Source organism: Schistocerca americana, chromosome 2 (assembly GCF_021461395.2).
Source record: "Schistocerca americana isolate TAMUIC-IGC-003095 chromosome 2, iqSchAmer2.1, whole genome shotgun sequence".
NCBI classification, from domain to species: Eukaryota; Metazoa; Arthropoda; class Insecta; order Orthoptera; family Acrididae; genus Schistocerca; species Schistocerca americana.
The window spans coordinates 646,004,470-646,030,488 of record NC_060120.1 but is presented as its reverse complement, the minus strand read 5'-3'; the positions used below and the strand labels follow the sequence as shown (position 1 = coordinate 646,030,488).

The window sequence follows — 26,019 nt, the reverse complement described above, 5'->3', positions numbered from 1 at the left end:
CCCCTGTCCTGGTCGTTCTGTTACATTATTCACCCACAAAGACCCCAAAGAAGATGATGAGAGAGAGAGAGAGAGAGAGAGAGAGAGAGAGAGAGAGAGAGAGAGAGAGAGAGAGGACACGCACATGTGTGAGTGCATGTGTGGGCGCACGTGCGCACCATACCATCCAATATAGTGATCTAAAGAAACTTTGTTCTTTGTGAGCATCATAGGCGAAAAAAAGATAAATGACGGATTGTATGTCAAATGCAAGAAATGTTACAAAAGGTTTGAACGTACACATTTTGCTTCGTGAACAGGACTGCATGAGGATATGGAATCATCCTTTATTTTCGTCTTGCATGAGCTGAACTCTTAATCAGGAACAAAGATGTTAAAGGAGAGCATACACCTAAATTGTCCACAGATATCTTCAAAGACAGATTTTTTACAATGTACACTGATTCGATGACGTGTAGTGTGTAAAATTCTAAACGTTAAATGGGCAGATCTGCTGAACGAATATACTACTTTACTTAAATTATGCACAACGAGGGTGATGGTGGTGGTGATGATGTGATGATGATGATGATGATGATGATGATATGATACTAATAGCAGCAATGGTCAATCCCAAGCCAAGTTGAGAGATGAGGACGGGGTGGAGTAACATCTCATTAAGAAGTCTTTGTGTGTGCCATGCCTGATAGCACCTCGTGAGGGCCCCTTGCCAAGTTAACAGAGAAGACACCAACAGCAATGAAGGCAGAGATGATCAATGGTATCACAGAATAGGCAGCCCTGTTTTCAGGAATGATGCAAAAGTAGTATGAAGCATCCAGAGAACATCTTGAGGTGACTTCTAGTGCTAAGAAAGCGTAATTGTAACATGGATGCGTAAGAAGAAAGATTCTCCAGGGTAAGTCTTCAGATTGCTCCCTCATCATGAAACAAGTGACAAGTTGGAGCATCTCTGTGTATCACAAAAACTCAAAACCAAATCAAAAACTTTCCTAACAACATTCAACATAAACTCCCTTACACACAGTGCCAAGTTGAAAACTCTCACACTAAAGCCCCTCAACACAAACCTCAACTATCCATAAATGCCACACAGGACACACAGTACCAAGATGAAGAGCACCTTAAATCCGAAAATTACAGTTTCTTAAAGAGCAGAGCTCAAAGAATGATCCTCAAGGTTGGTTGGTTGGTTGGTTTGGGGAAGGAGACCAGACAGCAAGGTCATCGGTCTCATCGGATTGGGGAAGAACAGGGAAGGAAGTCGGCCGTGCCCTTTTCAAAGGAACCATCCCGGCTTTTGCCTGGAGCGATTTAGGGAAATCACGGAAAACCTAAATCAGGATGGCCAGATGCGGGATTGAACCATTGTCCTCCGGAATGCGAGTCCAGTGTCTAACCACTGCTCCATCTCGCTCAGTGATCCTCAAGGTACCTGCAATGTTTGGAACTGCATTTGCCATGAGAACTAGCCTCCTTAAATTGGCCACAAATTTCAAATTAGTGAGAGACAGACTATCTATATTAACAATCAAATGTGCCAACAAGACTTACAGCATAGTTGACATACATCCCCCTAAAAATTATGAAAACAGGTTTAATCCCAGATTAAGCATGAAATTTCTGGGATCTACCGGATGAAACACTACCAAAATAACATGTTGAGCTTCATGTGGGTGATTTCAGCACCCAATCTGGTCAAGAACAAAAGTACAAGAAAGTGACCAGATACTATCTACAGAAGAACTAACCAAGAGACTGGTCTCCATTTGTGAAAGTCAAGACCTGCAGGTCACGCCAACCCACTTTCACGTCTAACCAGAAAGCAGACAACTTTGTAATCCTCCATCCAAACCGTAGGACTGCTCCAAATTGATCATGTCACAATCTCCATGAGAAACAGTCCAGAGATTATGACTGCCAAAGTTAAAAAAGGTGACCTCAGATCACCACATGTCAAAAATTAAATTCAGACTGAGTCCATAATCAGCAGGAACACCCAAAACATATCATATGCTTTGACAATAATGAACTTCGACAAAGGGCAGTGAAGTCGGAGGAAAAAGGCTAGACCATGTGATAATAAATAAATAAATTACCATGCCTGGTAGAAGGATAACAGTGAATCTGTCCTCAATGAAGTTGAAAATTATGGAATAGCCTGCAAAATCCAACACGGCCGAATGATTAGAATGTTAGTATAAACAACTGCTTATTGAAAAGATACACCAAACTTTTATGAGTAATGAAACCAGAGAGTAGTATAGAACCTTTAAATGGAAACTCATGGGCTATCAGCCACCATTCATTATGCTTTCAGCAGAAGGACAGTACATTGGTATCTTCAATGAAAAAAACTGTAACACTGTAGCAGATTAATCAATTGTAACAATATCATGAAAAGGAAAGTTGCTACTCACCATATAGCGACATGCTGAGTCGCAGATAGGCACAACAAAAAGACTCTCACAATTAAAGCTTTCAGCCATTAAGGCCTTCGTCAACAACAGACACACACACACACACACACACACACACACGAAACCCACGCGCGCAACTCGCACACACAACTGCAGTCTCAGGCAACTGAAACCACTCTGTGAGCAGCGGCACCAATGTATGATTGGAGTGCCGACTGGGTGGGGGTAAGGAGAAGGCTGGGGCTGGGAGGGGGAGGGATGGTATGGTGGGGGTGGCAGACAGTGAAGTGCTGCAGGTTAGTGGAGGGCAGAGGAGAGGTGAGGTGGTGGGGGGGGAGTGGCAGCCCCCTGTGTGTGTAGTCTCTATTGTTCTCTATTGTTGACAAAGGCCTTAATGAGCAAAAGCTTCAATTGTGAGAGTCTTTTTGTTGTGCCTATCTGCAACTTCAGCATCTACACTATATGGTGAGTAGCAATTTTCCTTTTCATAATACCGTTACATGGATTTTCCATTGTTTGATAGATTAATCATCTGGTCATTTTGGTTTATTCAAATATTAAAATTTGAGTAAACCAAAATCCTCAACAGACACAAATGAACCTATTCTCCAGTGCCCATAGTCCAGACCACCTAACAAAAGATGACATCAAGCACAGCATTGTCCATCACAAAAAGATCAAAGCATCTGGAGAAGATCAGTCAAAATTTTGCAATAGCAAATCAAAAAATAAATAAATAAATACTGGAGTGAAGAAATCCTACCTGAAGAATAAGAAATAGCCCAAATCCATTCAATGCACATGAAAGACAACATGAAAAACACCTGCAACTACAAAGGAATATTGCTGCTACCATTACCCACAAAATTCTCTCACTTGCCACCCAGGAGCATTTTGAAGCCAAGCTGAGCTTCAAATAGCGTATACTTCGTGAGTATCACGAAAGGTAGTTCAACAACATCGAAAGCACCATCAGATAATATATTCTAAGGTCGAAGTTAAAAAGACCATATCAGCTCATGTGGACTTCAAAAAAGCCCATGACTGAATAGACCGTGAAGTCCTGTATGAAGTCCTGTAAAACATTCTTACTGAATTAAGGGTTGACGTCAAACAGCTGACATTAATTACAGCCAACCTGATGGTTAGTTACTTTCATGTTCCATGGATCATTTTGCACAATAAATCGTCATGATGTAGAACTAGTCATTTTACATTCATACTGCAAATTAATTTGTATTCAAAACATGATCATATAATTGTTTCCAGCACCCCCCCCCCCTTTCTTAGTAATTTAGAGCAGTTTTTGTAGTGCACAGCTACTGCGGGATCTCTACTTGTTCTTGCCAAAAGAAACATTTCCCTTTTCCTTTCACAAGATACTTTAATCCCCTTATTGATCCATGGTTTTTTTACATGGCTGTTTAATGCCCCTTCTGATTAGCTTATGCAGAAAGCTATTTTCAAATACTGATATGAATTTTAAATTTTATTTTTGCATTTGGTTCTTTATAAATGTCATCCCAGGCTGTTTCCTGTAAACTACACTTAAAAACATTTGCCCTGTAGTCATCAATGATTCTGACTAACTTCCAATGAGGTATGTCCACACTGTAAGGCACTATATCATTTATCCTGACTAACTGTGTATCATTATCAGAGAGAGCATTTGTTACTGGGTGAACAATTTTCTTCTTGCTTTGTACCTCATCAAAGAAAACATTATTAATTAGGGACCCACTGTCTTTATCCATAAGAAGATAATGACAAATGAACTACATAGAGATGAGCAACCAAAAAGGAGATGTGGTGCTCCTTTGACAGAGGAGCATAAGCAAGCTGTGAGACATATACACAGTATATGTACCTCAGATGTTTCATCAGTATGCTGGCAGGTCACTAACAACAGTCAATAGTTATTAGTTACACTTCTTTATTACAGTACGCATTTCGGACCTAGCCCACCATCAGAGAATCATGTAATAAAGCTGACGAAACGATTTTAAACACAGTAAGGCATACAAAAGAAAAAAATCATAAATGGAAGCTACTAGTGCCATGTGAACACTATCAATATACATGGATTGACGTCTGTTTTACAAAAAGACTGGGCACATCCAAGTCCTTTGCTCAAAGAAATTACATGGCACATCTGTTAACATGGCCAGCCACAATTCTGAAGCAACAGATATCCACCAGGTTGATGTCAATGATGTCGTACTCCTGAACCTTTCAGAGTCTGATGAGTCATTCCCAGTTCAAACCTGCCACAGCATTTCCACTATGCGGGAATCATCCCGGGCTGTCAGTCACCCTCAATGACCCTCTGTGCATGTGAGTGACTCAAAGAAACTTTTCATTCAGCTGCTTATTCAGAACGGGCTGTGTACTGGAGCTTCAGTTGTGTTTATCAACAAGTGCACATTCAAAAAAGGTCTGCTCCCCATAACCTGAAGTTCCAACATAGGTTCACCATATACACTGGGGATTGCATCGCCATCTTCGGCCCATGGCTTCCGCAGATGCAGTACAGATTTACAATTAAGGCAATCCCAGTCATGGCACTTCACTCTTACAGTAGTCCTAACATTTTTGGCCTCAACACACCTGTGACATTTTCGACCTACAAATCTTGGGTAATGTGGCAACAATCAAGACCCATGTCCCTCACGACAGCATCACAAAGCTCTGTGGCAAATAGTCTCCTTTTTGATGCCTCTTTGGATAAAGCAAAAGGTGGATCACAAGCCCCTCACCAGTTTACTCTACCCAGCCAAATCAGTGCCCCCCCCCCCCCCCCCCAGGACGGCACAAAAACTCCAACGTTGGGCACTTACCCTGGTGAACTACAATTATGAAATCCTCTATCACCCTGTGGCATGCCATACCAATCCAGATACTTTATCCTTTGGGTCAATTCATACTAAGTGGTCCAGCACTGGTTGCTTGACCATCTCAGAAAAATTTTATATTTGCTGGGTGAATTCCGCAATGTTTAATAGACACATAAATAGTTTTTTAAATAATTTATTTTTTATTAGTTTGAAATGGTGGCCATATTTGTTCCAGGCCACATGCGTTTTTTAGTATTTGCAAGCATCTACATTTTTTACAATTATTCAGTAGTGGATTGTCCTAAGCCTTTGGATGAAATGCATTTAGTTCAAAACACTCTGGGCTACAAATTAACATCTTCATCACCTAGCTGAATGTATTCTGTAATATATTTTTAATAGTTCAAAGTTATCAGCTACAAATAAAAAAACTCAATTTTTGATCAGGAGTTTTCCAAAGAAAGATTAACTTCTCAGGCTTAATATTTTTCCTGCTATTACACTGTATAGTATAGTCACTTTTTATAGAGTATCAATGGTGAGCAGCTTACATTTAAAAAAATACACTATTTTAAAAAAATGGATTTTTTTTAATTTTTCCATTTTGTGGCCTGCAATACCTTTGTTGGGGGACCAAATAAAAATCTGAAAATTTCACAGTTAATAGACCTTTGTGATATCAAACTTCAGTATAAATTTCAACTTTGAGATTAAATTGGAAGTTATGGAAAAAATATTACAAACACAAATCAAAAATACGTTTTTTAACATCTGCGATATCTGGTAGGCTAATCAAATAAAGTATATCAATTGCATAATGTAACACACCACATTACATTAACTAACGGTTATTTGTCACAACACTGATGTGGTACTTGTTTCAGCAGGCTAACAGTTGCATCTGCAAGCCTAAACAAGTCTGATTGTTGCCTTCCCCCTTAAACCAACAATTGTCTACTCACACTTATTTAGCTAGAAGTTCTTGAGGTATGCAGTAGAAAAATGGTGTCTCAGTGTTCTGCTGGTGTTATTATTAGTGAAGCATGTCACGAAAGTGTGTATGGAGTGTATTGTAAAGACATTTCTTTAATCAATGATTACAGTGAAGAAGAAAAAGTGTTATTTAACTTACGAGTCGGCCAAGAGGTCAAATCAACATGCAAGTACCACGAAATGAAATACGTAAAAAAAAAAAATTCATCACCTATTTGGTCAGACTTGCATGGACCCTTTTGAGAAACATAAGAAACCTGTAACAAAAGTGAGCGAGAAATAACATTTGATCATTATTCAAAAAATAAAAGTCCTTTTGTCAATCTCATACTATGAAAATCATTGTGTCCAACATGTTATTCTAAGATTTGTAATTCACAAGAGAAAGGATAGTAAAACCTCAGATACAGAATTTTGTGACTTATCAGCAACCATTAAAAAAGTACATACAGCTTTTGAAATCCTGGGTATATTGCCTGCTAGTAAAATTAGAAAACTAAGTCAAGATAAAAGATCAAGTGCCTTGAATACAAAAACTGAGAAAGTGGCAGCTACAGTAAAAAAGAATTTGGAAGTTTCATTTCAAAATACAATTTGTACTAAAACAGATGGAAGTTCTAAAACTTCACCAACTGAATATGATGATTTGATAGAAAAACTAAAAACTAAATGCAATACTTCAAACAAAGAGGATAAAATTAAGATTACCAGTTTACTGCCAAATTCTTGGAGTCGAGCAAAAGTTAGTGATGAATTTAATGTGTCAGAACGTCTTGTTAAGTTAACTAGGCAATTAGTAAAACAACATGGAATTTTACCAGCATTACAAAAGAAAAGTGAATCTAATTTGGTAGATGAAAACACAATCATTAAAGTTATTAAGTATTATGATGATGACAAATAACAGCCATTTGATGACTGGCAAAAAATACTGTGTTTCTGTGAAAGAAAATGGTTCTAAGACTCAAAGGCAAAAAAGGTTAATATTGTGTAATTTAAATTAACTATTCACTGAATTTAAAAAAGAAAATTCTGACATTAAAATTGGAAGATCAAAGTATTGTGGGTTGAGACCACAATGGTGTATTGTTGCAGGGGCATCTGGCACCCATAATGTTTGTGTTTCTTTGTATCATCAGAAAGTAAAGTTGATGATAAGTGGGGCCAATCTTAGAGTTGACTATAAAGAGCTTCTGGAAGTTACAGTATGCAACATTGACAGTTATAATTGTATGATCAAGGGAAAATGTGAGGATTGTCCAGGCAAACAAGCCTTACTTGACATGTTTGAAGAATCCGAAGAAGACGATTTGATGCCCGACAATACAAAATAAAAACAATGGGTGACAAGACAGAACTGAAATGATGACAGTCATAAAAATCATGAGAAGAGTTTTCTGAAGTGTTGGTGGTTAACGTTGAAAATCTGAAAATGCATCATTTTATTGCAAAAGCTCAAAGTAAATTTTTGAAATACAAAACGCAAACCTTGGTAGCTGATGAATGCTTAGTTCTTGCCGACTTTTCGTAAAACTATTCCTTTGTTGTTCAAGATGAAATACAAGGGCACAACGGGGTAAACAAACAGGCCACAGTTAATTCATTTGCATTCTATTATAAAGATGAAGATAAACTAATGAGCCACAGCTTTTGTGTCGTAAGTGACTACCTTGAACACAACACTATAGCAGTGCACATTTTTCAACTAACATTAACAAACTACATTAAACAGCACCACCCTCCCATAAAAAGACTGATTTACTTTTCGGATAGGGCAGCAAGTCAATATAAAAACAACAAAAAATTTATTAACATCTCCTTTCATACAGAAGATTTTGGGTTTGATGAAGAATGGCACTTTTTCACTTCATGCCATGTGAAGAATGCTTGTGATGGTGTCGGGGGTACAACAAAGCGAGCTCTTACCAAAGCAAGTCTGCAGTGGACCTATGACAAACATATCACAACACCTCAATAAATGTTTGAATTCTGTAAAAAAACATATCAAAGGAATTGCCTATCTTTTTGTAAAATGTGAGGAAACACAAGAAGGCTATGACAGTGTCTTGAAGGAAAGGTACAACACTTGTCAGCAGATTAAAGGCACTCGATCTTTTCACTGTTTTGTACCCCATTTACACAACTTATTGAAGTGTAAGATCACATCAACTACGCCTGATAGTGAACTTCATCAGTGTGGAAAACTTGAACAACTGGTTCTTCAAAATAAAGACATAGTGGCTTGTGTTTACAATGAACAGTGGTAGATTGGTGAAGTTGATAATATTGACTGTCAAAACCAAAATGTACATGTATTTTATCACACTCCAAGACCAAGGACATCTTATAAAAAAAATTGAGAAGGATCAAGTTTGGATGCCACTTAAAAATGTACTAAGGAAGCTGTCTTCCATGGAATTTACAACTGTGACTGGGCGAACTTGTAATCTAACACCCAAACTGAGAGAACAAATGTCTCAAATGTTCAATGAGCGATGTACTAAAAACAAATAACAAGAGAGCAATATAATGTAATCAGTAGGCTTATTTTCGATAAAAAAGTAAGTAATCATAGATATGATTAAATTATAACTGATACATTTTATTCCATAAGCCTAGATATCGCAGATGTTAAAAAACGTATTTCTGACTCATGTTTGTAATATTTTTTCCATAACTTCCAATTGAATCTCAAAGTTGAAATTTATACTGAAGTTTGATAGCATAAAGGTCTATTAACTGTGAAATTTTCAGATTTTTATTTGGTCCCCCAACAAAGATATTGCAGACCACAAAAGGGAAAAATTTTAAAAATCCATTTTTAAAAATAGTGTACTTTTTTAAGTGTATGCTGCTCACTATTGATACTTTATAAAAACTAACTATACTATACACCATAATAGCGGAAAAAATATTAAAGCTGAGAAACTAATCTTTCTTTGGAAAACTACTGTTCAAAAATTGAGTTTTTTTAATTTGTGGCTTATAACTTTGAATTATTAAAAACATATTAAAGAATACATTCAGCTAAGTGATAATGATGTTAATTTGTAGCCCAGAGTGTGTTGAACTAAATGCATTTTATCTGAAAGGCTTAGGACAATCCATTACTGAATAATTGTAAAAAATGTAGATGCTTGCAAATACAAAAAATGCAAGCGGCCTGGAACAAATGTGGCCACCATTTCAAAATAATAAACAATAAATTATTTTAAAACACTATTTATGTGTGTATTAAACACTGGGGAATTCACCCAGCAAATATAAAATTTTTCTGAGATGGCCAAGTAACCAATTACTTTTTTCTTGGACCACTTGGTATGGATTGACCCCTTCCTGTCAGATCAGATGCTGTGTTTGATTCCTCTGAGGGCCCCTGCTTTCACACTGACCAGATCAATAAAGCCATGATGCTTACCTTTCCAACTGACTACCATAGAAACACTACAGCCAAGAAGAGGACAGTACCCTCCGCTCCTTCACCAGTTTATTCCGTCAGCATGGCCTGTAGATAGGAAGCTACTTCCCAATGAATCTCTTTGGTGTTGGTTTTCTCTGTGGAGTGTCTCTTCAGTCCAAAATGGAGTTGTGCTCTTTTACACACACCAAATAACAGACTTTGTTCCTGATCCTGGCATCTCCGCAGCAACATGTGTTGGACTTCCATCATACAAAACAATGGGGCGTTACCTATACGAATCAATTGGCCAGGTTGCACTGTACATAGCTGGGGACAGACAAGGACATTGAACACATGATCATTCATTGCTGACAACATGCCTGTTCCTCATCAACAGTTTTTTGACTGGCTCGTACCAGTTGGCCGCTGGCAACAAATTCACACCAATTTTGCAGGGTCATTTTGGAGTTTCGTGGATGCTTTTTCAAAATGTCCTTTTTGGTCACAATTCATTCCTTGACATCGGCCAGCATGTTTGAGCTCTAGTAACTATATTCTGCCAAGAAGAATTACCAGTTACTATTGTATCTAATAATGGCCCACAACTGACTTCAGCGAATTTCTGTCTTTCTGTAAGGCCAATGGCATCACCTACATCAGATCAGCACCATTCTCACCACAATCTAAAGAAGCAGAAAATCATACCTTCAAGGTACAGATGTCAAAATTATGGCATTTCCACAACAAAGAAAATGCTCTGCTCCTTTTCGTATCAATACCATATGATGTCTTATGGAAATAAGTCACCAGCTGAATTTCTGCATCCTCCATCCTCCTCCATCCACCTTGGTCCCAAGGCACTTTTCTGTATCCCTCAAAATTCCAGGTCAGTACCCAAGTATATGTTTTCAAAGTGGTCACTGATGGGAACCTAGGATTATAATCAGACATGTGGGCAGAGCAACCTATGTTATTTGGGAGGATCAGGACACAGTTATCACAGACACCAGAATCAGTCGTGGTCTCATGCTATCCCCAATCCTGCTGCAAACCTTTCTGTTTCTGAGAATGTTCAAACTGACTGTTTCTCCTCCAGCAGTTATCCACAGCAGGTTTGGTACCAATTGCCTGGCACTCCCAGCAGGGTTCCTGCATCAAGGACACCACCACCACACCACAGCCATAGCAGCTTGTGTCATCTCAGCCACGGATGTCGCACCCTCCATCGCTGCAGCCCCAGCCGTTGCAGGCCCTGGTGTTGCAGCCTGTATCATAGCAGTCCACGGCACTGCCATTGCTGTAGTCGTCACCATAGGCATCGTGCCTTCTGCCTTCCCGGCCATCCTCCTCTTCGCCGTTGGCTACTGAGACACCTCTGGACCTGGATTTGCCTATTTCAGCAGGGGATTGCTCCCACCAGGATGGAAAGGAGGTGCATTCTGTCACCTGTTTTTCCAAAGGCCTTTGCAGCAAATGTTGGAACGCATGTCCGTCACTTCCGGACAGAGCTTCTGCCCTCGTTTTGAGAAGGAAAAATGCGGTGTCATCAATCCCTACAACATGGTGCTTGATGCCAAATGGCTGCAGGTCAGCTGTCTCACAGCCCATAGCTAGCAAATCCAGTTCACACACAGCACCGTCCATCTGGAAGGCACACGCACAGCTGCTGCACATAGCTGCCTCCACAGCACCGTAGTAACACCCAGCCGCAATGTTCTCACAAAATAGCTGCACACCGATGACACTCTCGTCACACCATGCCAAACACTCAGATCACCCTCAACAGGACTTCGGCTGTGTTTGGAACAGGACTATTTTGGTATTTCTTCAACTCGGCACTCTGATCACCAGTGTCACCCGCTGACTTTGCGAAGTGCCATCCCAGTGGCAGTGCCTGCCAATCACATAAGTTGTATATAATTCTGTTTCGTGTCTTTAATGGTAGAGGAATAAACCTTGCTGATTACTCATGCCTTCTGTAATTAGTTGTGCCTCCATTCATGGATACAACAGAGACTACAGGTCCTGCCTACAACCACTTCTTTTCCATTAGTACCATAATCAGTTCTTCCACTTCAGTCTGTCCTTTGACCCATTTGGTTTCTCTTCTTGTACCTCTCTGTAATTCTCAATGTGCATCATTCAGCTTTTCACTAGCTAGCCATGCTCAGTTTTTTGTTTTAACTGTTTCCCACCAAAGTCCATGCCTCGCTCCCAGTCGTCAAAACTGGTGATACAAAAGGACTGTGGACTTTCCTTTTCAGATATATCAAAAGCTTAATTTTTAGAAACCATATTTACCTGTTTTCATTTAAAAGCACAATGTTATCTGCTGGGTAAAGATGACTGTGTGTGTGTGTGTGTGTGTGTGTGTGTGTGGAGATAGGGGGGTAGGGGTGTCCAGGAGAACATTAACCAAAAAAGTTCCAAATACTGATTATATGCCTGTCAATAGCTCGAGATCTCAATTAGAATGTGAATGATCATATTCATTCTTTACATTGTTTGTATTCCATCACTCCACCATACAGAATATCCAAAAGTGCACTAATTTGTTTGTTTTTTGGTTTTGCATTGTTCATGTGTTCACTGTTTCTCTTATCAATTTTTTTCTTTTTCTTTCTCCAAACCTCAAGATGCTCATAGATTCTGAGGGTTATCTGCCACAACAGGTTTTTAACTGTGATGAGACAGATTTATTCTGGAAGAAGATGCTGAAGTGTACCTCTGTAACAGCCAAGGAGAATGCACTGCCCAATCACAAGCCAATGAAAGACTGTCTAACATTGCTATTCTGTGCTAATGCAAGCAACAATTTGAAAATTAAACCACTACATGTTTATCATTCAGAAACTCCATGAGCCTTCAAGAAGTGTACAGTCCATAAGAGTAGGCTGAATGTGATGTGGAGGACCAAGAACCAGATCTTTTTCGGGTTTGGATCAATGAACTGTTTGCTCCTTTGGTGGAAAAATATTTCCTTGAGCTAAATCTGCCACTCCATGTCTTGCTTGTTATGAACAATGCTCCTGCCCTTTCTCCAGGCCTACAACACCATCTCCTTGAAGAATTTCAATTTATCAAGATCCAATTTCTGCCTTCCAACACCACTCCATTACTTCAGCTGGTGGATCAACAGATTATTTCGAACTTCAAGAAACTCTACACTAAAGCACTCTTCAAGCATTGCTTTGAGTTAACTGAAGCTACCAATCTCACTCTCAGAGTTTTGGAAATATCACTTCAACATTGTTGCCTGCATCAAGATGATAGAAAAGGCTTGGAAGGGGTCACCAAGAGAACACTCACTTCTGCTCGGAAGAAGCTTTGGCTGGAGTGCGCTGCCGAATATGACTCAGACATTTGAGACAGTACCTGTGGAGCCTGTAGTTAATGAGATTGTGTCTTTGGCCAAGAGCATTGGACTAGAAGTGGATAACAATGATATCTATGAACTCGTGGAAGATCACAGCCAAGAAATGACCACTGAAGAGCTCAAGGAGTTGCAGTGTTTCGCAGCAAAAAGTTGTGGAGTTCTTAGGAGGAGGAGGAGGAGGAGGAGGAGGAGGCAGTAACAGCAAAGCAGCAATCTTCTGGCGCAATAAGAGAAATGCTAAAAGCATGGGAACTGGTTGCACCATACGTCAAAAATCATCACCCTAATAAAGCTTCGGCTACGTACACTACAGATTTATTTGACAATAATACTGTGTCACATTTTCACCAAGTGTTGAAGCATCAGCAGAAACAAATGACTGTAGACAGCTTCCTAGTAAAAAAGAATTAGTTACATATCATGAGTAATAAAGAACATAACACTGCATGTACAATTTTCTTTGAATGAATAGCATGACTAAGATAAAACTTTTAGTACTTTCTGTGCATGTAATGCATTATTATGTTTACATTAATTTATATGGGATAAATTGTTTCGCTTAAGTGTTTCACTCTATGAGTAAGATTCTGGAACAAATTATGCTCACTATGTGAGGTTTCACTGTATTTACGTCATATCTCTTTTACTAAATTTTAATATTATTCTTTCAATTCAGTCAGATTCCTATTTTTGTATATACCCTTTTAACATTTTTTTCTGTTACAGGTGAATGAAATGTTGAGTTTTCACTTAAGCACAAGGGAATGAAACAGTAAGCCTGGAGGTCAAATGGCATTGTGGAAATGCTGAATACAATGTTTGTTTAAAATGTAATTTGAATTTTGCATTATTTCATTTGTCTGTGATGTTCACATATTTTTGTCAACATCATATAAATAGAAAAAGACCTTAAAAGCTTAACTTTAAAAAATGGTCTTTGGTAAGTAGTAAATGTAACAATGTCAATTCACATGTAAAACCATTAACATGTTATTTAGACCAAACACTCAGAGCTGGGAAAAATTTGAGGCAAACATCCCATGATGATTACTGATTTTTTCCAAGTATTAAGAGATGTTGACAGTCACCTAATGAAAATGTTACTCGATTCTTGTATGACACTGACATTCCAGTACACTTGTCAAACTTTGCACCATCTGACTGCAGTAAACTTCAAAACTTTTGGGCACCCTTCATCTACAGCCCATTTACTTGTTTGCATAATAAAGACTCAAGAAGGCCTGCAGCGATGAGACACTTCATGTGTGTGCACCTGCAAGAAGACACTCAGCAAAACAAAAAGAGATATGGTGATTGTTTTTAAGAATTAAGAGCTGTACTAGTTGTACCGAACATTATTCTGAAAACTGAATGATCCTGCACTGCAAAAGCTTCCTAGTACACATTTATTGTCTTTCCTCAGAATGATTTTTACAGTAGCTCCAAGAAGCAGAAAATATTAACAATGTTCTCCACTTAATATAGGTTCTTATAGAGAAAAACAAAGAGTACTGTATTCTGTAGAACAGAAAAAATAAACTTATAACCCACCTTTCCAGTAAACTTGTGCTATGTACTGATGTAAATTTGGATGTCCATTTCGGTGTTCCTTCAATCCTTTCGTGGACCACTGTAAAGCATTACTGAGGAACGTTTCCCTTTCAGGTATCTCTGGTCCTATCATTTCAAAAAGCCTGTAGGGAACGAGCAAAATAAATAGCACAGAAAGAAATCATACATTACAAGTGACCTTTAAAATAAAAACAAAAATAAAAGTGCACATATTTGTCTCTAATTCACAGAAAAATTAGAAGGTAACAATCCCTTCATGGTTGGAAGCAATACAATCTGAAGGTTAATGTATCATTTTGATGGTTGATAAAGAATTTCCGTTTAGTATTTTCCGGCTCTATAATTTCACTTTCCAAAAAATACTGATTCTGCAACATCACAATGAAACTGACTAACATTCCCACTCAGAGTACAAATTTCATTGGAACAGGAAGCAGATTCAGTGGAATATTTTCACCTATGTGCTCTTTTTTTTAATAAAAAAATGCAGTGATAAAAAACATATCAAGAGGCCATCATTATATGTTTCTCACTAAAATTTAGCTTTTGCATGGGAGAGACTTAAAAACAGGGGGATAAAGAAAAAGATGGAAGTAAATGCTCATGTTTTATCTTACAGATATAGTCCACTGCTTGCATAATTGTCAGTGTTAGTTTTCAATGTGCATGCTACTGAATCACATAGATTCGATTTATATTATGAGGCCTACCACAGACAGTTTTCCAAAATCTAAGTGTTAATCAAGAGTGATGTTTGCTCTTTTAAATAATTTAGTGTTTCAACACAACGGAATGCCCTGCTTAATTCACAATCAAAGTAATATATTCACATCAAGACAGAACTATTTAACAAAAACCTCTTGGACCCCAATTGGTGAAAGTCAGTATACAATAACTTCACAAAATTGAGAGCTTTTGCAAATTTTTTTTCTCGCATGCATTTTCACGAAACGCTGTACTGCCACCCCTGAGCATCTGGCCAACTCTCTCTGGTAGAGGCGCTTACAAATAGATTTTAATCTGTAGGCTGTTGACAACTGTTGATATGCAAGTTACGACGTACCACATAAAATTTTGCGAATACAGTCACACTTTAGGAGATTTGTTTTAGGTCTCGTAGCTACACAGAAAGGCAGCATGACGAGTCAAAACCAGCTATCTTTTTCTTGGCTAAATGTATTGGAGGAGACATACAAAAAGATAACTGCTAAATGATGATATCGCTAGACATGAAGAAACTCTGCTGGGACATTATCATCACGCAAACGAGTAATGTTGACCCATAGCTCTGAGATTAAGAAGAACTCCAGTCTGAGCTGAGACTGCTCTGAGCATAGCTCTATCAGAAAGGAACACTGTTCACATATCTCACCAAATTCAAACTATTTGAAAATCTCTTCTGTGAGAAAATGAAAATATGATAAGAGTAACAACAGAAAATGACAAAAGTATGATGAAGTTTGAGTAAGACTACACAGAAATGTATGTTTTTAGATACCACATTTGAACAATTCAGATGGCAGACAGTATGATTACCAAGAGAGAGAATTGTACCAACATACCTCTTTAAATATCAATTTTGTTTGAGAGATTAATCAGAAATGCAGATTAGTAATAATGAAGAAAATGTAACTCTGTAAGTAATGCTTTATGATGTGTAAAAAATCCTGAAGAAAGGAAAGACACTATGAGCTGACAGCGCTTCAATGGAAATTGAAAAGCTTGGGGCAAAGTTATACAAAAGAAATTTGCTCAGTTCTTAACAAATGTCCGAAGTTGAAAGCAATTCTTCAAACTCTAACAATGCTGTAATTATTATATTATGCAAAAAGAAGACTTGAGAAAATAATCTGTAATGTAGAAGACATTCACTGAACTAACCACACACAAAAAAGTTTTCTTTTAATCAAGGAAATGAATAAGCTGCCTTTGGAAGTGGATACAGATCAATGTGTCACTTGCAAGTCATGAATGAAATCACAGAAAACAATGATGAGCATGGAATACTACCACTTCTAGGATGCAGGGACTTTGAGGAAACTTTTGGCTTGGCTTCAACATGATCTATACTACAGTAGTACCCTCCAAGAGAGGAAAAAAAAGCTGGTTTAAGCTACGTAAGTTTAATAAAGAATATATGCATCAATGCTTCCATTAGACTTGAAAGCTGTAGTGAGGAAATCAGAACTGAGAGAACAATCAGTCAAAGAAACTATATAACGACAAAACTATTCATAGCACTCTTAGATGAAATTCTCAGATCCCTGAACTGGTGAAATAAGAAGGGGGATAATATTGTGTGTTAACAGGGTATACCTGAATCAGTTTTGTTTTGATGATTACACTGTGATGTTTCAAGACACAAAGGAACAGCAGACATTGGCTGTGAATGGGCACTGACTGAAATCAATGAGTACCGTATTTACTCGAATCTACGCCGCACTCGAATCTAAGCCGCACCCGAAAAATGAGACTCGAAATCAAGGAAAAAAAATTTTCCCGAATCTAAGCCGCTCCTGAAATTTGAGACTCGAAATTCAAGACGAGAGAAAAGTTTTAGACCGCCCCTCCAAATCGAAAAACAGTTGGTCCATTGTAACGTGAAACACAATTGAGGTCGAATGGATGAAGATACAATTACAGTAGTTTGGTTCGAGTCGTAAGCTTAACAGTTAAGCTTTACCAGGTAGCCATTGCTATGCATCATACGCTCCATCCGTATTTATACAGGTACCCTTACTTTTTCACGTGCTTCGTCTGGTTTGAATTGATTGCTTATATTGCTTTGATCTGTTAAGTGCCGTTCTCTTTGTTATAGGTATTTATGTCACTCTAAGCTGAAAATGCATTATTGTACTGTATCATGCATTGTTGGTTACATTCTGATAATGCATGTTTAAGACCTGTCGCCGCTCACGGCATGGCTTGCTTTTGTGCACGCTACCGCGGCTTACAATTTAAAAAAAAAAGAAAAAAAAGAGAGGAATTGTCTAATAAGCGAAACAATGGCGCGAGTCTGCTATTTGTTGTTACTTAAACTGCTGCTTTCTTTGATAATGATCAACAAGAATCAAATAATAGACTGCGTATGATAGAAGATGTTCTGAACGAGAGATTGGCAAAAATTTTTCTCCATTTGAAAATCTTTGCATACGACTCTTTAGTACATTACATTCTGCACAGAAATTAGCGTCATCTTAGATTTAAAAATCTAGTCAGTTGCCGTGCTTAGTTTCTGACTGTATCACTATTCAGCATAAGAATAATACAAATATAAACATAACATTATATGCATATTCTTCCGCGTTTGCTGTTCTAGTTTCGTAGTTTATTAGGCAGACAGGATTTAAATGAAATAGCAGCAAACATGAAAGAATACATGGCATAATGTTTACATTCTTCTACCTTTTAATTTATTTACCGGCGCAGAGGTTTTGGCGCCAGTATTTATCTTTGTGCCTGCAAAGCATCCCTGTGTAGCGCGACATATATTTGACGGCAGAAGTTAGTTGTGGCGACACCTACCAACATTTTTCAGAACTTCCGCTTACTTTGCACTCGATTCTAAGCCGCAGGCGGTTTTTTGGATTACAAAAACCGGAAAAAAGTGCGGCTTAGATTCGAGTAAATACGGTAAGTCGAAAATTGGTGCCACACCGGGATTCAAACCCGGGGCTCATGCTTATTCGCAGATGCTCTAACCACTAAGCGATCTGGACATAATGGTCATCGCAACTGCTTCTACTTCTGGTGTAACAGAATACAGGACAACACTAGCACACACAGATGAGAAGCTGAAGTAATTACAATGAAGGCATGTTAAGTAAGTTGGTTTAAGATTTTATATATTTTTTGTATTATTGGAATTGTTTATTACATGAATGTTTGTTTCTTTGTTGCACGTTGAGACGAAGACTGACATAGTAAGCCATCGGTAAACTCTTCGTTGTGGTGGCAAAATATGCTGTATCCGCCCATTGGAACAAAGTCCCTTCTCATGTGATGTCAAGAAGGTTCTGCTTGTGATTGTTGCTAACGTCTAGTTTTCACTGAACAGTAACTGGCACAACTGCAATTAAATGAAAAAAGTGAATGTCTGTACATCTTTAATGGAAATATAATCATTTAGTGAGTGAGTCAGTCTGCTGATGACAGCTAGTCAAGTCATCCATACTGTCTTATGAACTGTGAAAGAAATAAACATGTTCCGAGTTGAAATTCAATTTCACAGTGTTCTTAGTTGTGGACTGGAAAGATTGTTTACTTTCAAAAGATGATTTGGCAACAGTTAACATGCAGTGCGTACATATAATTCCGGAGAACTTGTTGAAGAATTTTAGTCTGGTTCATTTATTGAGAAAGTTTACACAGTGCGAGATAGGCGAGTCTGCTGCATATATGAACAATACATAGCACCTCTGACTGATTACCATAAAAATTAGTAGTTTTTATAATAACAAGCGAATTTAATTTTGTCCAATCCAGTCCTACCCTGTTAAAATGGAGCTGCATGTTTAAGAAGGAAAAATTTAGTAATTCATTTCATAAATTTGGTTGTGGCTAATGCACTAGTAACTGAAATTTGCACATGGTCAAAGTGATTTATTGAAAATGCAAATTATTCTAAATCCAATACTTTGGACCAGAATCATTACACCACACCTGGTGACACACACATAGGGCACTGGACAGACTAAGACTGGAGAATCAACTGAAGAGGGCTCAAATGAGCTGGTTGTACATGTGGGCAAAAGCGTAACCTGCAACTGCCAATGACTTTGAGAAGAGGTCATCAAGCTGACAATGCAGGCTGCAGATGACAATGAGACATCACATCTTGATGGTGACTGCCAGACATATTTGCTGTTTGGAGATGGCAATCTACACCACATTCCAGCCAACAGTCAACCATTAATGCCGGCACTGGAAGAGTTGTGTAGTGTTGTGTAAAACTATAAGGTGAAGTGTTGTGCAAGCTCGAGAAGATAGTTTAGTGATTATGTATTTGTATTGTGATGTGTCTAAACTATAATTAATTACCACATCTGTGGAAAATTTTTGATGAGGATGACATGCTTTTGCAGGTCCGAATAGTAATGCAAAAAAAGGACAGTTCAAATTTGCTGTTGAATAATCTCATCATACATGTTAATAGGCTAAGTACACAAGTTGACATTTCAAATCTACAGTTAAATAGTCTAAGTGCACAAGTTGTGAATATCCAATCACAATTGCAAGTGCATATTCACAAATCAAATGAACCAGGATATATCAATGTTAAGCAAAGAGATAGGAAATTTAAAAGTACATAAGATGAAACTGACCAAAATAATTTTACAACAAGTAAGGATCAAACTGATTTAGTTCCTAAACTGTTATTAGAGTCCATCAAGGAAGTATCATTAGATGTTGGAGGGAAATCGGAAAAAAGAATATGAAATTTGAAACCATGTTTAATCATATCAAAGAGAGAAATAAAGCATTAGAAAATTTTAAATCCAAGGTGAAAGGAAACTGCAACACATTATCTTACAGACCAGTGCAAGAAAGAGTACTCGTACTGTGGAGAAGATCATGGGTTGGAAAAGACCGCTCTCTTTGAACATACAGAACATGCAGCAGATCATTTTCAAGACACAAGCTAACAGGTTTTAAGTCTTCTATACAAAAGAGTCGTCCTATTACAGACAGAAAACATAATCTGTACAAAACCATACTAGATTTTTTAAATGGTATGGAGGAGCCACTGATAAAAATGGTTCATGGTGTTTCCACCATACCAGTGAGAATAAACCATGTTCACTGAGTAAATGGTGGAGAAGCTTAGCTCAGGCAATAGTAGACATATGGCAGGTTATTTCCCATTTTATGCCAGAAGGAGAGCTTCACCCGATTATATCTGAGAATCTTGGGCAGAAGCTACAGAATGGGCAGTTATTCACGTGCAGGACTTCAAAAGCTGGGCAGATTTCTCACAGCACTTTAAATGCAACTATTGCTCAAAAAGCTAAGAACAGAAACTATCTCTGAAATTACTAGATTGTGGCCCTCATACTAAAAGATGAAGGTTTAGGAAATATTTTGAGTGGCACTTGAACTGAAGAAAGTTTTTAGACAAACGTATTAGTGAAAGTCAAACAATGGAAAATCCAAGATGGAATGTAACAATATTATGAAAAGGAAAATTGCTACTCCCCATACAGCAGAGATGCTGAGTCACACATAGGCACAACAAAAAGACTGTCACAAATATAGCCTTCGGCCAGTAAGGCCTTCATCAAAATTAGATGACAAACAAACACACACACACACACACACACACACACACACACACACACACACACAACTGCAGTCTCAGGCAACTGAGTCCACAGTTGCCCGTGTGCGAGTTCCATTTGTGCGAGTGTGTGTGTGTGTGTGTGTGTGTGTGTGTGTGTGTGTGTTGTGTGTGTGTGTGTGTGTGTGTGTGTGTGTGTGTGTGTGTGTCATCTAATTTTGACGAAGGCCTTACTGGCCAAAAGCTATATTTGTGACAGTCTTTTCGTTGTGCCTGTCTGTGACTCAGCATCTCCGCTGTATGGCGAGTAGCAACTTTCCTTTTCACAATATTCACATTAGTGAAAGCCATCTTAATAGGGCACTTTCCAGCAGATCCTAGTATATGTGAAACAAAATAATGATTGGAAGAGATTGGCCAAAGGCTACACTGAGCTACTTACACACAAACCTCCTGATGTCAGGGACTCAGACAGGTACCAAATGTTGTGTGTCAAAGTATCAACCAAAACACCGATTTTGAGCATGCTGTGTGCTTTCGTCCAGTGGAACATGTGTAAATCATAATTAAAAGTAACACTAGAACTACAGACTTTAGGAAATCGTATCTGTAAGCCGCTGACATTGAGACCTCTGGTAGGTGAGTTTGTAGAGAAGCAGATTGTCATACCAAAGGTCCTGAGCTCGAAACTCATTGATGGCAGATTTTTTTTTTTCTTTTTCTTTCACTGTTATATGGGAGAACATTTTTTTGACATCTAAAAGGACAATTCTGAGTTTATAGTACTGTTCTTTTGGAAGTCTGCTTTTGCTTCATTAGTTGAAAGTAGCAAACCTATAGTGTACATTTGTACACGTAGGTGTGGTGTTATCTATACAAATGTACGCTACAGGTTTGCTACTTTCAACCAATGAAGCAAAAGCAGACTGCCAAAAGAACAGAGCTACAAACTCCAAAACGCCCTCTTGGATGTCACAAAAATGTTTTCCCATATAACAATTTCACACGTAAACTGTTAAAAAAAATTCGCCATGAGTGAGTTTCGATCTTGGGACCTTTAGTGTAAGTGCCATTTTGAATATGGCAGAGTAAAATCCTGCATTTTACACCAAGGAACTGGATGAGTATTAAAATGTTAGCCAAAGTCACTTCCTATGAGGGGAGAGGGAACACACATTAACAATAAGTTTCAAAGCAATCATCTATACCAACATAAACGTCCGACACTTGTTGGGATGGGTTGTTTCGAGGAAGAGACCAAACATAGAGGGGTCTGACACTTGTGAGGCACTCACAATGTAGCTATTATCTTCACTAAAAGAAAGAAATGTTGCTAAAAAAGGGTTAATAATGGTATGGGAGGAGAAACCACTGAAGTATAGGCAACATTCGGACCAGGTAGCAGTTTCATGTGGAGGTTTATGTGGATGCAGATACGATTTCCTTGGGGACCATGGGCATCTGGGCTGAAGCAGCAGAATTGAGATAGTGTTAACTGTTTCACAATGCACGAAGATGCAAATTCACATTTCAGTTCTACCTACATATTTTTGTACCACGACCAGCTAGGAGACAGCACTCCAAACCTGATGGTGTAACATGTGCTTCATGTACAATAGTTTAGCACGTGACATCGCACACATCTTCAAGCTATGCACCTTTCGAAAAGGAAGTTTTACATGACACTGTGGAACATTCAGTGAGTAGGCTGTATGTTTTTGCTCTCCAGCCACGTACATAATTATTTACCACTGTAAAATAGTGAAATCTAAATAGTATTGGGTTTTTGTGCAATGCTACTAAGAATATGTAAACAGGATGTGCTGCTTTAAAGCCACAGTGACAAAGGAACTTGCCATAATGTCTATTTACAATTAACTGTATGAAGTGCGACCCAAAGTATCTGAGAATTTCACTGTAAAATGTCCTAATATCCAAATACCCTCAAAGTAGGCACCTTGGGCATGTACGCAATAATCCCAGCATTGTTCCCATTTCTGGAAGCACTCCTGGAAGTCCACAGGGTGAAGGTGTTCAGGCCATGCTGCAATTCCATTTGGATGTCTTCAATCAAGTTATAACATCACCACTTCAATGCGATTTTCACCTTCAGAAACAGGTAGAAGTCACACGGGGCTAGGTCTGCTGAGTAGGCCGTTAGAAGTAGTTTACCTTGTCATGAAACTGAAGCAGATAGTTCCTGTGGGTTAGTATGGGCACTGATGATGGTCGAAGTAGAGAAGGTATAAAATGTAGACTGGCAATGGCAAGGAAAGCGTTTCTGAAGAAGAGAAATTTGTTAACGTCGAGTATAGATTTAAGTGTCAGGAAGTCATTTCTGAAAGTATTTGTATGGAGTGTAGCCATGTATGGAAGTGAAACATGGACGATAAATAGTTTGGACAAGAAGAGAATAGAAGCTTTCGAAATGTGGTGCTACAGAAGAATGCTGAAGATTAGATGGGTAGATCACACAACTAATGAGGAAGTACTGAATAGGATTGGGGAGAAGAGTAGTTTGTGGCACAACTTGACCAGAAGACGGGATCGGTTGGTAGGACATGTTCTGAAGCATCAAGGGATCACAAATTTAGTATTGGAGGGCAGCGTGGAGGGTAAAAATCGTAGAGGGAGACCAAGAGATGAATAACTAAGCAGATTCAGAAGGATGTAGGTTGCAGTAGGTACTGGGAGATGAAGAATCTTGCACAGGATAGAGTAGCATGGAGAGCTGCATCAAACCAGTCTCAGGACTGAAGACCACAACAACAACAGTATGGGCACAGGTCATTCTTGGCAACCAGAATAAAATAACTGGATCCTATTAGCGACCTCCCAATTCAGATGATACAACTGCTGAAAGGTTCAAAGAAAACTTGAGTTTGATTTCAAACACATGCCGACTCATACAATTATATTTGGTGGTGACTTCAATTTAACCTTGTTATGTGAGTGAAAATACACGTTTAATTCTGGAGGTATGCACAAAACATCATCCAAAAATGTGCTAAATGCATTCTCTGAAAATTATTTCGAGCAGTCAGTTCATGAACCCACACAAATAGTACACGGTTGTGAAAACACACTTCATCTCTTAGAAACAAATAATCCTGAGCTAATAACGAGCATCAAAACGGATACAGAGATTAGTGAACACAAGGTTGTCGTAGTGAGGCTGAGGATTGTAACTCCCAAATCCTCCAAAAATAAATGAAAAATATACCTATTCGAAAAAGCAGATAAAAATTCACTTGACACCTTCCTGAGTGACAATCTCCCTCCTTCCAAATTAACAATGTAAGTGTAGACCAGATATGGCTTGAATTAAAGAAATAATATCGGCAGCAATTAAGAAATTTATACCAAGTTAATTAACAAACAATGGAGCTGATCCTCCTTGGCACACAAAATGAGTCAGAACACTGTTACAGAAACAACAAAACAAACATGCCAAAATTAAACAGATGCAAAATCCCCAAGATTGGCGGTCTTCTACAGATGCTTGTAATTTAGCGTGGACTTCAATGAGAGATGCTTATAAAACTTTCCACAACGAAACTTTGTCTCAAAATCTGGCAGGAAATCCAAAAACATTCTGGTCGTGTGTGAAGAATGCTAGTGGAAAAACACAATGTCTTCTCTGCACGATAGCAATGGAGATACTATCAAAGACAGTGCTGCCAAAGCAGATTTGCTGAACACAGCCTTCTGAAACTCCTTCACCAAAGAAAAAGAAGTAAATATTCCAGAATTCAAATCAAGAAGAGCTGCCAACATGAGTAATATAGAAGTAGATATCCTCGGAGTAACAAAGCAACTTACATCACTTAACAAAAGCAAGTCTTACGGTCCAGATTGTATACCAGTTACGTTCCTTTCAGAGTACACTGATACAATAGCTCCATACTTAACAATCATATACAACTGTCCGTTTGATGAAAGATTCATACCTAAAGCCTGGAAAGTTGCACAGGTCACACCAAATTCAAGAAAGATGGTAGAAGTAATCCACTAAATTACAGGCCCATATCATTAACATCGATATGCAGCAGGATTTGGAACATATGTTGTGTTCAAAAATTATGAATTACCTTGAAGAAAACGGTCTATTGACACACAGTCGGAACGGATTTAAAAAACGTTGTTCTTGTGAAACACAACTAGCTCTTTACTCACACGAAGTGTTGAGTACCATTGACAAGGTATTTCAAATTGATTTCGTATTTCTGGATTTCCGGAAGGCTTTTGACACTGCACCACACAGGTGGCTTGTAGTTATGGAATTTCATCTCATTTATGTGACTGGATTTGTGATTTTCTGTCAGAGAGGTCACAGTTCGTACTAATTGATGGGAAGTCATCGAGTAAAACAGAAGCGATTTCTGGTGTTCCCAACATAGTGTTATAGGCCCTTTGCTGCTCCTTATCTAGACAAACAATTTGGGAGGCAATCTGAGCAGCCATCTTAGGTTGTTTGCAGATGATGCTCTCATTTATTGACTAATAAAGTCATCAGAAGGTCACGACAAATTGCGAAACGATTCAGAAAAGATACCCGTATGGTACGAAAATTGGCAATTGACACTAAATAATGAAAAGTGTGAGATCATCCACATGAGTACAAAAAGGAATCCATTAAACTTTGGTTACACAATAAATCAGTCAACTCTAAAGGCTGTAAATTCAACTAAATACCTAAGAATTACAATTACAAATAACTTAAAATGAAAGGAACACTTAGAAAATGTTGTGGGGAAGGCTAACCAAAGACTGCATTTTATTGGCAGGACACTTAGAAAATGTACCAGAACTACTAAAGACGTTGCCTACACTACGCTTATCCGTCCTCTTTCAGATTACTGCTGTGCGGTGTGGGATCCATACCAGATAGGGCTGATGAAGTACATCCAAAAAGTAGAAGAAGGGCAGCGTGTTTTGTATTATCGCAAAACAGGGGAGAGAGCGTAACTGAAATCATACACGGTATGGGGGAGGACATAATTAAAACAAAGGCTTTTTTGTTGCGGCAGTATCTTCTCATGAAATTTCCATCACTAACTTTCTCCTCTAAACGCGAAAATATTTTGTTGACACCAACCTACGTAGGGAGAAATGATCATCATAATAAAATAAGGGAAATCAGAGCT

The 26,019-nt window shown here is 38.3% G+C and overlaps 1 protein-coding gene across 1 annotated transcript in view; it reads right to left on the bottom strand.

Moving 5' to 3' along the window:
• LOC124595854 (Golgi to ER traffic protein 4 homolog) overlaps positions 1-26,019 on the bottom strand; it is a 67,763-nt gene that overhangs the window by 29,921 nt on the left and 11,823 nt on the right. The window contains exon 4 of the mRNA XM_047134760.1: positions 14,575-14,717. Within this exon, the coding sequence (XP_046990716.1) occupies positions 14,575-14,717 (143 nt within the window). The remainder of the gene's footprint in view (positions 1-14,574; positions 14,718-26,019) is intronic.